This window comes from Penaeus chinensis, chromosome 32, assembly GCF_019202785.1.
Source record: "Penaeus chinensis breed Huanghai No. 1 chromosome 32, ASM1920278v2, whole genome shotgun sequence".
Classification (NCBI taxonomy): Eukaryota; Metazoa; Arthropoda; class Malacostraca; order Decapoda; family Penaeidae; genus Penaeus; species Penaeus chinensis.
In genome coordinates, this window is record NC_061850.1 from 14419771 (window position 1) to 14430845 (window position 11075).

General features: G+C 37.4%; 1 protein-coding gene across 1 annotated transcript in view; it reads right to left on the reverse strand.

The window, feature by feature from the left end:
* Positions 1-1638, reverse strand: part of LOC125042560 (RING finger protein 145-like) — an 8710-nt gene extending 7072 nt beyond the window's left edge. The window contains exon 1 of the mRNA XM_047638270.1: positions 1495-1638. Coding sequence (XP_047494226.1) covers positions 1495-1525 — 31 coding nt within the window. The 5' untranslated portion in view covers positions 1526-1638. The remainder of the gene's footprint in view (positions 1-1494) is intronic.
* Between the last annotated feature and the right edge of the window lie 9437 nt (positions 1639-11075).

The window sequence follows — 11075 nt, forward strand, 5'->3', positions numbered from 1 at the left end:
TGACTGACTGACTGACTGACTGACTGACTGACGGACTGACTGACTGACGGACTGACTCTCTGCCTGCCTGCCTGCCTGCCTGCCTGCCTGCCTGCCTGCCTGCCTGCCTGCCTGCCTGCCTGCCTGCCTGCCTGCCTGCCTGCCTGCCTGCCTGCCTGCCTGCCTGCCTGCCTGCCTGACTGTGTCTCTGCCTGCCTGCCTGCCTGCCTGCCTGCCTGCCTGCCTGCCTGCCTGCCTGCCTGCCTGCCTGCCTGCCTGCCTGCCTGCCTGCCTGACTGTGTCTCTGCCTGCCTGCCTGCCTGCCTGCCTGCCTGCCTGCCTGCCTGCCTGCCTGCCTGCCTGCCTGCCTGCCTGCCTGCCTGCCTGCCTGCCTGCCTGCCTGCCTGCCTGCCTGCCTGCTAGTTCAAATGCTTGTGCATAGATCCACTAGCATATGTGTGCCTGTGTTAGGAAGTGTCTGTTTGAATTTATAAATGACCATGGAAGAAAATGAGGTTAGTTGAAAGGCGCTCGCACACAGCCTACTCCCACCCTATCTTTTCAGGTTAACTTTAGACAAGTTTGTCTTTTAACATTGCTGAACTGCTTACATTTTGTTGAACTGCTTACACTTTTGTCTTGCAGCCATGTGTCAGACCATATTATCTTTACAGTACATATCCACTGTATTCTGTTTGTGAATTTCTACTTTGCATGCATGAAGGTAGTATCTTCCACTTAATATTCAGTAAATATAAAAAAAACTATTGACCTTGCACTGATTGGCCTCTTCTGCACCTGTTTGGCCTCCCAACAACTGCCACAAATCTTCAACACATATTTTTTGGCAAAACAATTTATTGGCCTCTCTGTTGATTATTCATCAGCTAGAGGAAGCCCAAGTCTTATTTCTCTATAGTATTCATGGAAGAGATTTGTTGACCTTTGCCAAAGAATGTAGCACCAAGGTCGTGGTAAATGTGCCATAAAGTTGTTGGAATCAACAAGTTTTTCACTTTTGGTTTTCTGACAATTGTGTGTCAAATAACTGTTATTTTTGATTTGCGATGGAAGTACGTAGAAGATAAGTTTCTTATATCTATTGACTCCATTGTTTGCATATATTATTTTCCTTATAAAAGATGGCTGGATGAAAATTAACCATTTCACTTGAATATAGTTGAAACACAGCCAATATATCCACAAGAATAAATCTTGTATTGAATACCACATTTATTTTCTAAATAGTTAATATTCCACTGTATGTAAGGTTCTAATAATCATTCACATTTAACAAAATGTACCATCATACATCTACTATCACAGCTTGGTTCTGTGATATTCTACAATCAGACCCTGACCCAAGTGCTGTTTTGTGACCGATCTCGGCTGGCCTGATGTCTCCCATACCCCACAACAAGCGCAGACGAGGCCGAAGGCAGAAGAGCCATTGTCACACCGCTATACGTGCAGGGAAACCATTCCTTTAATTACTACATATACACAAAGACACACCTCTCATGCGCTGGCGAATGTTGTAATCCATGATGAAGGATCCGGCAGATTCTATCTCATCACAAGAATAATCAACAGACGCCAACAGTAGGCAAGACTGTCTTTCAAGGTTGCAACTGCCTCGCTCCTGTCAGTTCCGAGAGATTGTTGTTGTCAAGTTGGAGCATTCATTGATGAAAGGATAATAAATAAAAAAGAGAAGATCTAAAAATATTTTATATATTTATCGAATCTTTAATCTATAACAAATTAATTACATGATTTAGATTCAAAGATTATTGAAACAAGTTGAGAATTTTCTTCTTACACGAACGTCAATCCATACAGTTCAACTCCTGTGAAAATGAGCAATGTCCTTGGGGCAGATTGTGAATGAAAGAGTTTATACGTGGTTAATCTAAAAACCATATCACGTTCACCCCCGCGTCAACTATCACATTAAAGCTATAATATTATTTACTCTGTGTGTGTGTTTGTGTGTGTGTGTGTGTGTGTGTGTGTGTGTGTGTGTGTGTGTGTGTGTGTGTGTGTGTGTGTGTGTGTGTGTGTGTGTGTGTGTGTGTGTGTGTGTGTGCGTGCGTGCGTGCGTGCGTGAGTACTTGCGTACGTGCGTGAGTACTTGCGTGCGTGCGTGCGTGCGTGCGTGCGTGCGTGCGTGTGTGTGTGTGTGTGTGCGTCTGTGTGTGCGTATTACCTAGCCTTTTACATACCACTTCCCACCACCTTAGGCACTCCCTTGAGTAGGCGTGATAGTGAGTTGTATATGCCCAAAACGTGTTTCCACTTAGGCCACTGGAAATAGATTTCTTTCCACTCTGTCCGCGGGTTCAGTGTTCGTTATAATACTCCCAATTTTACGTGTGACTTCCCTTTTGTAACTTCACTCTATTTCAGTATTATATCAATTGGTTATTGTAAACACATGAAATAACTTTACACATTTAATGGAGTTACTTATACAAGTGAATTCTCTCGTCTTACTAGTCCAATTTCTCCCCTCGGAGAAAACGAAGAGTTGCAGACCCTTGTCTCGTCTACTTCGTATGGTCACATGGAATGCAATACGATCTTAACCAGAAATTACTATTCCGCTTCGGCGTCCACGCGCGATCCCGATTGGCACTGATCTGCGGCAAAAGTGCCACACAAGGGCCCCGGCCTCTCCTGACCGTGCCCAGCATAGAGTACAGTGGTTCCCTTGTTTACAAGGCCTATGGATTATCACCCTAATGTACCCGAGACAAGGTGTCTGTAGTGCATTGTAAAACACTGAAGGCTTATCCCCTCCATAGGATAAACACCACACTGTAGCTTCGATGGGATGTGGAGTTCCCCTGAACTACCTTTCCATCTACCATACAACATTGGAAAACCCGGATCCATGGTGGTCTTACCAGATCAGGATTACCTATAAATTTCCATTCCATTACCATAAGTCTGGCCGTTGACATATGTGTGTGTGTGTGTGTGTGTGTGTGTGTGTGTGTGTGTGTGTGTGTGTGTGTGTGTGTGTGTGTGTGTGTGTGTGTGTGTGTGTACACATATATAGAGATTATGAAACGCCATCTCTTTTTCTTGTCTGTTTTATAAGGTATGCAGCTGTGGCTTGTCCTCTGACCATTCATACATTTCTGTTTGTCTTTCTCTTGCTCGTGTACCTTCACTTCTTTCTGTCAGGGAATCATATACCAGGCCTCTTTTTCTTAGGAGCCATCCATTTTCAGCATTATCATATGCGCATAAAAAGTATTCTTTCCTCAAGAGCCCCTCCCGGCTCCTGAGTGTACAAAATGATAAAAATGACCTCTGCCAAGTCAGGTTCTTTAAAGCATACGCCAAAGATCAACACCCTCTCCCTAGCGTACTAATTATACGCTCATGAAAAAATAAAATGAATGACCCCATACGATGTGACCTAAAATCAGTTCTGTGTTTGTTGCACCCTGTGGTACTTGATGATTTTGACATCGTAATGAAGATAGACTTACACATCTGGCAGGTGAATTCTCCTAACTACTGTTTGGTATTTCTATCAATTTCTCTCCTCTAATGCGTCCCCACAGCCTTTCTTTTCTTCATGTTGGGCGCTGCGTGTTTTATTTAATGGATCTTCCACATATTCCTATCATCTGTTAAGGCGTTTTTTGTAGAGTACAAACTCCAACGCGTTGGACTTATACTGATGCCGTCATTAATCCACATAGATGCTGACTGGCTGGTGAATGCACTCTCCCTCTCTCCCTTTCCCTCTCCTTTTCATTCTCCCTCTCCCTCTCTCTCTCTCTTTCTCTTTTTCTTTACACATCCAACCCACCCCTCTCTGCCAGTGTTTCTCATTTGGGTTCATGCGCCTCTGCATGGAAATAAAGAGAGGACATTTCATTTTAATTATATACAGATACTAACAAGATGAACCATAAAGTACATAAATCGGTCAGCACTTATTATCATTTTCTTAGCTGCTTAGATTTTATAACATTTATTGCTATCAAAGCCATATTACATGTTCAAGCTTTATACAAACACATGTTATTGTTAATATACAAAATCGAAGAGATAAATTGAGAAACCGTGTGTTTGAGAGGGAAAGTTTACAAATGTTTCCAATGATGAAGATAATCTCTTTGTTCATAGTTTATTTCTTTGATCTCTGAATACAGAATGATCTAGATATATATTTAACGCATTTCCGTTGTAAAATATAAGTACGACTAGGTTTCTCCGGTGAAAAAATATACAGAATAGAAACGAGGTGGGCCTCTAGCAACGATTTTCAGGCTAAATGGGCGGATTTTAAACGATGACGTAAAATTGCCCAACGCGTTGCCGAGAGTCTGAACGGCTCTCCAGGCGTTGGAAAAAATCCAACGCGTTTGTGTTTTTTCTTGATGTACAAAAGATGCCCTTAATTATTTTTCTAATAACGCTTTCCCATCCATTTCTTTAGTATTTTCTGTTTCCTTTTTCTTACCATTCTAGCTATTCTGTTGTACATAATTCCTTTGCCATTTTACTAAATACTTCTATCTCTCTGCACATCTCTTCCATACATTCTCCTCTGTATTTTTCTATACAGTTCCAAGTACTTTCCCTGTCCCTGTCTTTCGATTTACGCATTTCTTCCATCAGTTGTAAGACATGTTCTGCCATCTATGATTTTATATCCCTGCATTTCTGAACCTTGTGTTTACAGTGATGAATTATATTTGGTTCATGTGTTACCTGGGGATTTCCATGTGTATAGATGCCTTAGGTGGTGGGAAAACTGTCTTCACTATGATCATCTCATGTTCTTGGTACCAATCTGTCCATATCTCTCTTCTCTCGTTCTTTATGTAGTACATTGTATTGGCACTTACCACTTGGACTGGTCTATATCTCTTTATAGAGTGACTGTGCGGGTGTGAGTGCCCACTGGTATGGCTGGATGCTGGAGTTTAAGTGGAGATCAACGGGGGAGCTGGCAGGCTCCAGTCGGCTAAGGACTGGGTAGTCATTGTGTTGCTGCTGCTGTTGTCGTGTTTGTCTGGAGGATCGGGAATGCTGATCTCGGTCCCGGACTCTGCGGCTTAAGTATGCTAGTGTTGTGTAAGCGTGCAGGGACCGAGGGGAGCCTGCTGTCCAATGAGCACAGATAAGGCTCAACCTGGCAAGTATGCTGATCTTCAGGTTGTGGGGGCGTGCTGCTATATTTTCTCCCAACCCTTCTCTACCTGTTCCTACGTTAGTGTTTAAGTTCCAATGGCCATTGTGAGTTCATTTTTACATTAAGTTATGCATGTTTCTAGTTCTGTCTAGAACTGTTCTGTGGGAGCATAGACTTGCACAATGTTGATGTCAATATGCTGTCCCTCAATTTTAATTATTAACACCCTGTCTGATACTCCATAGAACCCCTTCATGTATTTAAATATTTTGTCATCCATCATTAAACCCACACCTCTTCACATCACACCTCATCCTCCCTTGCCAGTTCATAGGTTCTTGGTCATCAAGACTTCTCCAGTGCCTCCTCATGGCTAACCATGGAAACTGGGCACTTTTGCAGTCCCAGGCTAAACTTGTGGGGGATCTCAGAGCAGCAAGAGGCTCAAATGGTATGGAGTGATGGCCCACTGTCTTGTGGACACACCTGGCTCCATATTAACTCCTGCTCGGGAGAGGAAGGCCTTGCCAGTCCTCCTCCTCCCAGATAAGGCTCTCCAGCAACTATGCATATGAATGGAAATGCTGGGGGAGGGGTACTGACCCTCTTACCCAACAAGTGAGGTGAGCTGTGGGTCTCGTTGGGAGGGCGATAGGGCGCAGGATGGAAACTTGTCCCACCTGTACCCTGGCAGCCACCAATCCCTGTGGAGCAAAGCCGAAGGGAACCCCACGGGCAGACATTGTGCCCCACAGCCTACCACCCCACTTTCTATGGGCCAGCACTGGTGGTGGTGGCACATGTGGCATCCACCCAGAACAACTGCCCAAGGCTTACCCTCAGGCAAGTTGTCCAGGTAGGAGCTTGGAACTCCTGGTCTTTGCTCCATGATGAGTAGTTACCCCTGCTATCAAGGCTGCCCTCTCGGAGGTGAGAAGACTTGACAGCGAAAACAGCTTGCTTTTCCGGGACTTTGCTAGTTCCCAGAGATTGATTGTTTCAGGCTCTTGGTATCAGTGCTCCCACCTGCATCACTAGACATGGACATTCTTGTCAGCACTCATTGGAGGATCCTCCAGAAATGCAGGTTTTACCAGAGTGCCAAGTTCTGTGGCTGGTTGTGGCTACCTTACAGGTCCACTTCAAAACTCTTCATCCCTCCAGTGACTACTCTAGGGTGTTTCAATTGGAGAGATTAAGGGAGGAGTATGCCCGGAGGCTGTCTCTGATTGGTTCTCAGAAACACCTGAAGCAGCACAGGAGTCCATAGGCAAACTCCCAGAATTTCATCTCACTGAAGACATATTCTCAGGGCCTACCAGGCCCAGATAAACTGAACTCTAAGCCCTCCTGCAGTCCACTCAGTGGATGAACAGATCGCAGATCATGTTGGGGTTCAAGAACGTTGGGCCGGGTATTTTAAGCAGCTGTACCAGGAAAACCCTCCGCCAGTCAGGACCTTAGTGGTATCACAATACTTGTGCTGGATCCACCCATCAGCAAGGAACCTACTACCCCACCTGAGGTTAGGGAGGCGATCTTTAAGTTGAAGAGTGGGAAAGCTGCAGGCATATGTGATATGCCTGCTGAACTGCTAAAGGCCAGGGATGAAGCTATGTCATGGGGCCTGCATACGGTCTTGACTGCCATCTGATACCATGGCATCACTGCTCAGTATATCAGGCTAGGTTTGACCTCAAGAAACCGTTTGACTCAGTACATCGCAAATCGCTATGGGAGATCCTGAGGCTTAGGAGAATTATGACACAGATCATTGGCTTAATAGCATACTTATATACTGGTGCAGTAAAGTATGGTGGGGGCCTGTCGAACTTCTTCCCTGTTAACTCAGGGGTGAGGAAGGCTGTGTCCTTGTACCAACACTTTTCAACACTTGCATTGACTGGATGATGCGCAGAGCTACTATCCAAAATCAGTGTGGAGCAACACTGGGCACAATCAAGATCAGACCTTGACTTTGCCGATTATGTTGCTAACCTATCTGAGTCTTTGGAATCATTGGCGATGGCTCTTGATGCATTTAGTAGTGACGCAAAGCCCTTGGACCCAGAGGTCTCCTGGACCAAAACCAAGATTTAGCATTTTGGGGGCCTATTAAGGAAACCCGTTTAGTCAGTACATGCTTGTGGTGAGGACAAAGTCACAGAGAGCTTTACATACCTTGGTAGCATAGTCCATGTCTTTGGGCTGTCAGACCAATATTTCAGTAGATGGCTTGGTCTGGTAGCAGGAATCGTGAACTTGATCAACAAGAGCATTTGGAGATGTCAGTGCCAAGCTATGTGTCTTCACAGCCATGATATTGCCAGTTTTGTTGTATGGAAGTGAAACCTGGACGCTGTCTAGGTCCTTGGAGTCTCGTTTTGGTGCCTTTTGTAACAAGTCCCTATGCCGCATCATGAGGTACAGTTGACAGGGCCGTGTGTTCATTCAACTTCACCGTGAGACTGGCTTGGGACCTGTTACATGCATAATCCGGGACCTTCCAACTCAGGCTATACGCTCGTGGATGATCCTGTGGACGACCCTGCCCACCAGGTCTCTATATAGACAATTCTGGGTGGAGGAGGCCCGTGGGACGACCTAGGAGATCATGGCTTAGGTAGCTCAACCAGTCCTGTTGCGAAGAGTTACAGATAGGCAAAGGGCCTGCCTGGAGGCTCGCCATGAGGGACACCCGTAGCTGGAAGCAAAGGCTGGATGCAGCCATGCGGCCCCGTCGGCGTTAGCCTCCCCACTATTTTTTATCATTAGTATCATCATCATTATTATTATTATTACCCTTATTATTATCTAGTTATTATTATTATTATCATCATCATTATCATTATTACTGTCATCACAATTATTCTCATAATTGTTACTGTTATTATTATTTTTATTATTATTATCGTCATCCTCATCCTCATTCTCGTTGTTATTATCAATATTGTTATTATCATCATTATTATTCTTGTTATTATTATAGTTATTGATATTATTATCATTATAATTTAGACTATAATTATCATAATTGTTATTATCTTTCATATAATTATTACTGTAATTTTTATCATTATCGTTATTATTGTTAGTACTGTTTTCGCAATTATTGTTACCATTGTTATAATTTTTGTTATTATTATCATTATCATTTTTATTGTTATTATTGTTTTTAGAATGATAGTTATTAAAATCATCATAATTGATGTTGTTATCATCATTATTATTATCATCATTATCATCATTATTGATATTATTGATATTGTCATTATTGTTATTATCATTATCATTATTATTATTAATATTATATTACTTATCATTGTTATTATTCGTTATTGTTATTTTCAGTAGCAGTAGTATTGTTATTATTGTCATTAATATTATCATCATTACTATCGTTATTGATATTGTCGTAATTGTTAAAAATAATGATACAATTAGTAGTAGCAGTACTATCATTATCGTTATCAGTTATTATCACTCTTATTAGTATTATAGTATTATTATTATCATCATCATTATTATTATTACTATTATTACTATTTATTATTATTATTATTATTATTATTATTATTATTATTATTATTATTTTCATTACTTTTGCTATTATTTTGTTATTATCATTAACATTATCATTATTATTATTTATATTAATATTGTTATTATCCTTATTATTATCCTTATTATTATCAGTATTATTATCATTATTATTATTGGTATTATTATTATCATCATCATTATCACTATTGTTAATTTTGATATCATTACTGTTGTCACTATTAATATTTTTATGATTATCATTATTATCATTATTATTATCATCATTATTATTATTACTAATAGTATTGTTGATATTGTGATTATTAGCATTATCTCCATTAACATCATTATTTTTAATATCTTATCATTATTATTAGTTTTTATTACTTTTATTATTATTATTATTATTATTATAATTATTGTTATTATCATTATTGTTATTATCATTATCATAGTCAGTATATAAAAAAAAGGTTATTGTTATAATTGTTTTTATCATTTTTTTGTTATTACTATCATAATCATTATTATTGTTGTTAATGTTAATTGTTATTATTGTTATTATTATTGTTATCATTATTGTTATTATTACCATCATTATTATTATCAATATTATTATTATTATTGTTATTGTCAATATTGTTATTATCCTCATCATTATCTGTATCATTATTATCATTATTTTTTTATGATTTTTATTTAACTAACATCATTTTATCATTTTTATTATCATTGTTGTTATTATTATCATTGCTATCAGTTATTATCATTATTATTGATGTTATTGTTGCTAGTATATTTTTATCAATACTATTATTATTATTATTATTATTATTATCATTATTATTATTATTGCTGTTGTTTTTACTATTAACATCAATATTATAATTATTATCACTATAGTTATTATTGTTATCATTATTATCATTATTATCATTATTATTAATATTTTTACTACTATCATTATTATTATTACCATTGTCATTATTATTGTTATTATTATTATTACTAATATTTCTGTTATTATTAGAATAATTATTATTATTGTTAGTATTATTGCTTTTGTTGTTTTTGCTGTAATTACTATTAGTAGTTGTATCAATTTTATCATCATTACTATCAATATTGTTATTGTTACTACTGTTATTATTATTATTGTTATTATTATTATTATTATTATTATTATTATTATTATTATTATCATTATCATTATCATTTCTATCATTGTTATATTTTTTTCATTTCTTTATTATCATCAGTATCATTATTATTATTATCATTATCATTATTGCTATTATAATTATTATTATTATTATTATTATCATTATCATTATTATTATTATTATTAGATTATTATTATTATTATTATTATTATCATCATTTTCATTAGTATTATTATTATTATTATTATTATTATTATCATTATTATTATTATTATTATCATTCACATTATTATTATCATTAGATTATTGTTATTATTATTATTATTATCATTATCATTATTATTATTATTCTGTTGCTATTACCATTATTTTTATTTTTATGTTTATTATATTATCATTATTATTATTATCATTATTATTATTAATCATTATTATTATTATTACTATCACCATTATAGTTATCATCACTAATATGATTATTTTATGATTATGATGATGATGATGATTATTATCTTTTTATCATTATCATCATTATTATTGTTGTTGTTGTTAATATTATCATTATTACTATTGTTGTTATTAATACTATTTTTTTATTATCATCATCTTCATCATCATTATCATCACTATCATAATTATCATTCCTATTTTTATTTCTGAAATCATCATTATCATTATCATTATAATAATTATTATTACTGAGCTGCATATTTATTTTTTAGTAGTAGTAGTAGTCGTGATAGTAGTAGTAATACAGTACCAGTAGCATTTGTATTATGGTACTGTTATAATTATTATTGTTTTTGGTATTATGGTGGTTTTCCATTTCATAAAGTTAGTAAAAATTTTCATAATATCCCACCATGACAATGATAATGATCATCACAGTCATCATTACCAGTAGTAGCAACAACAACAGTTAGGTTAATGATTGTGTACTTGAGATTATTTTCTTTAATGCATTACTACATATTAGAACAGGAAAGGGAACCGTGTATTTGTCTTTGAACATACGTCTGTAGTCGTCATGAAAATCGTTAGGGTGTTAAGGAGAGGTCAAACTCCTTTTTCGTTTTCCACGATATTTTGATTTTTTTTTTTAATTGCTCTCCTTCTATTATGATATCTTATGACTGCAAAAAGAAAAAATTTTCTTGTGCATATATTACCTATCCATTTATTCGTCTCGCGACACAAAACGTAATCCTCGGACTATATCTTATCAAAAA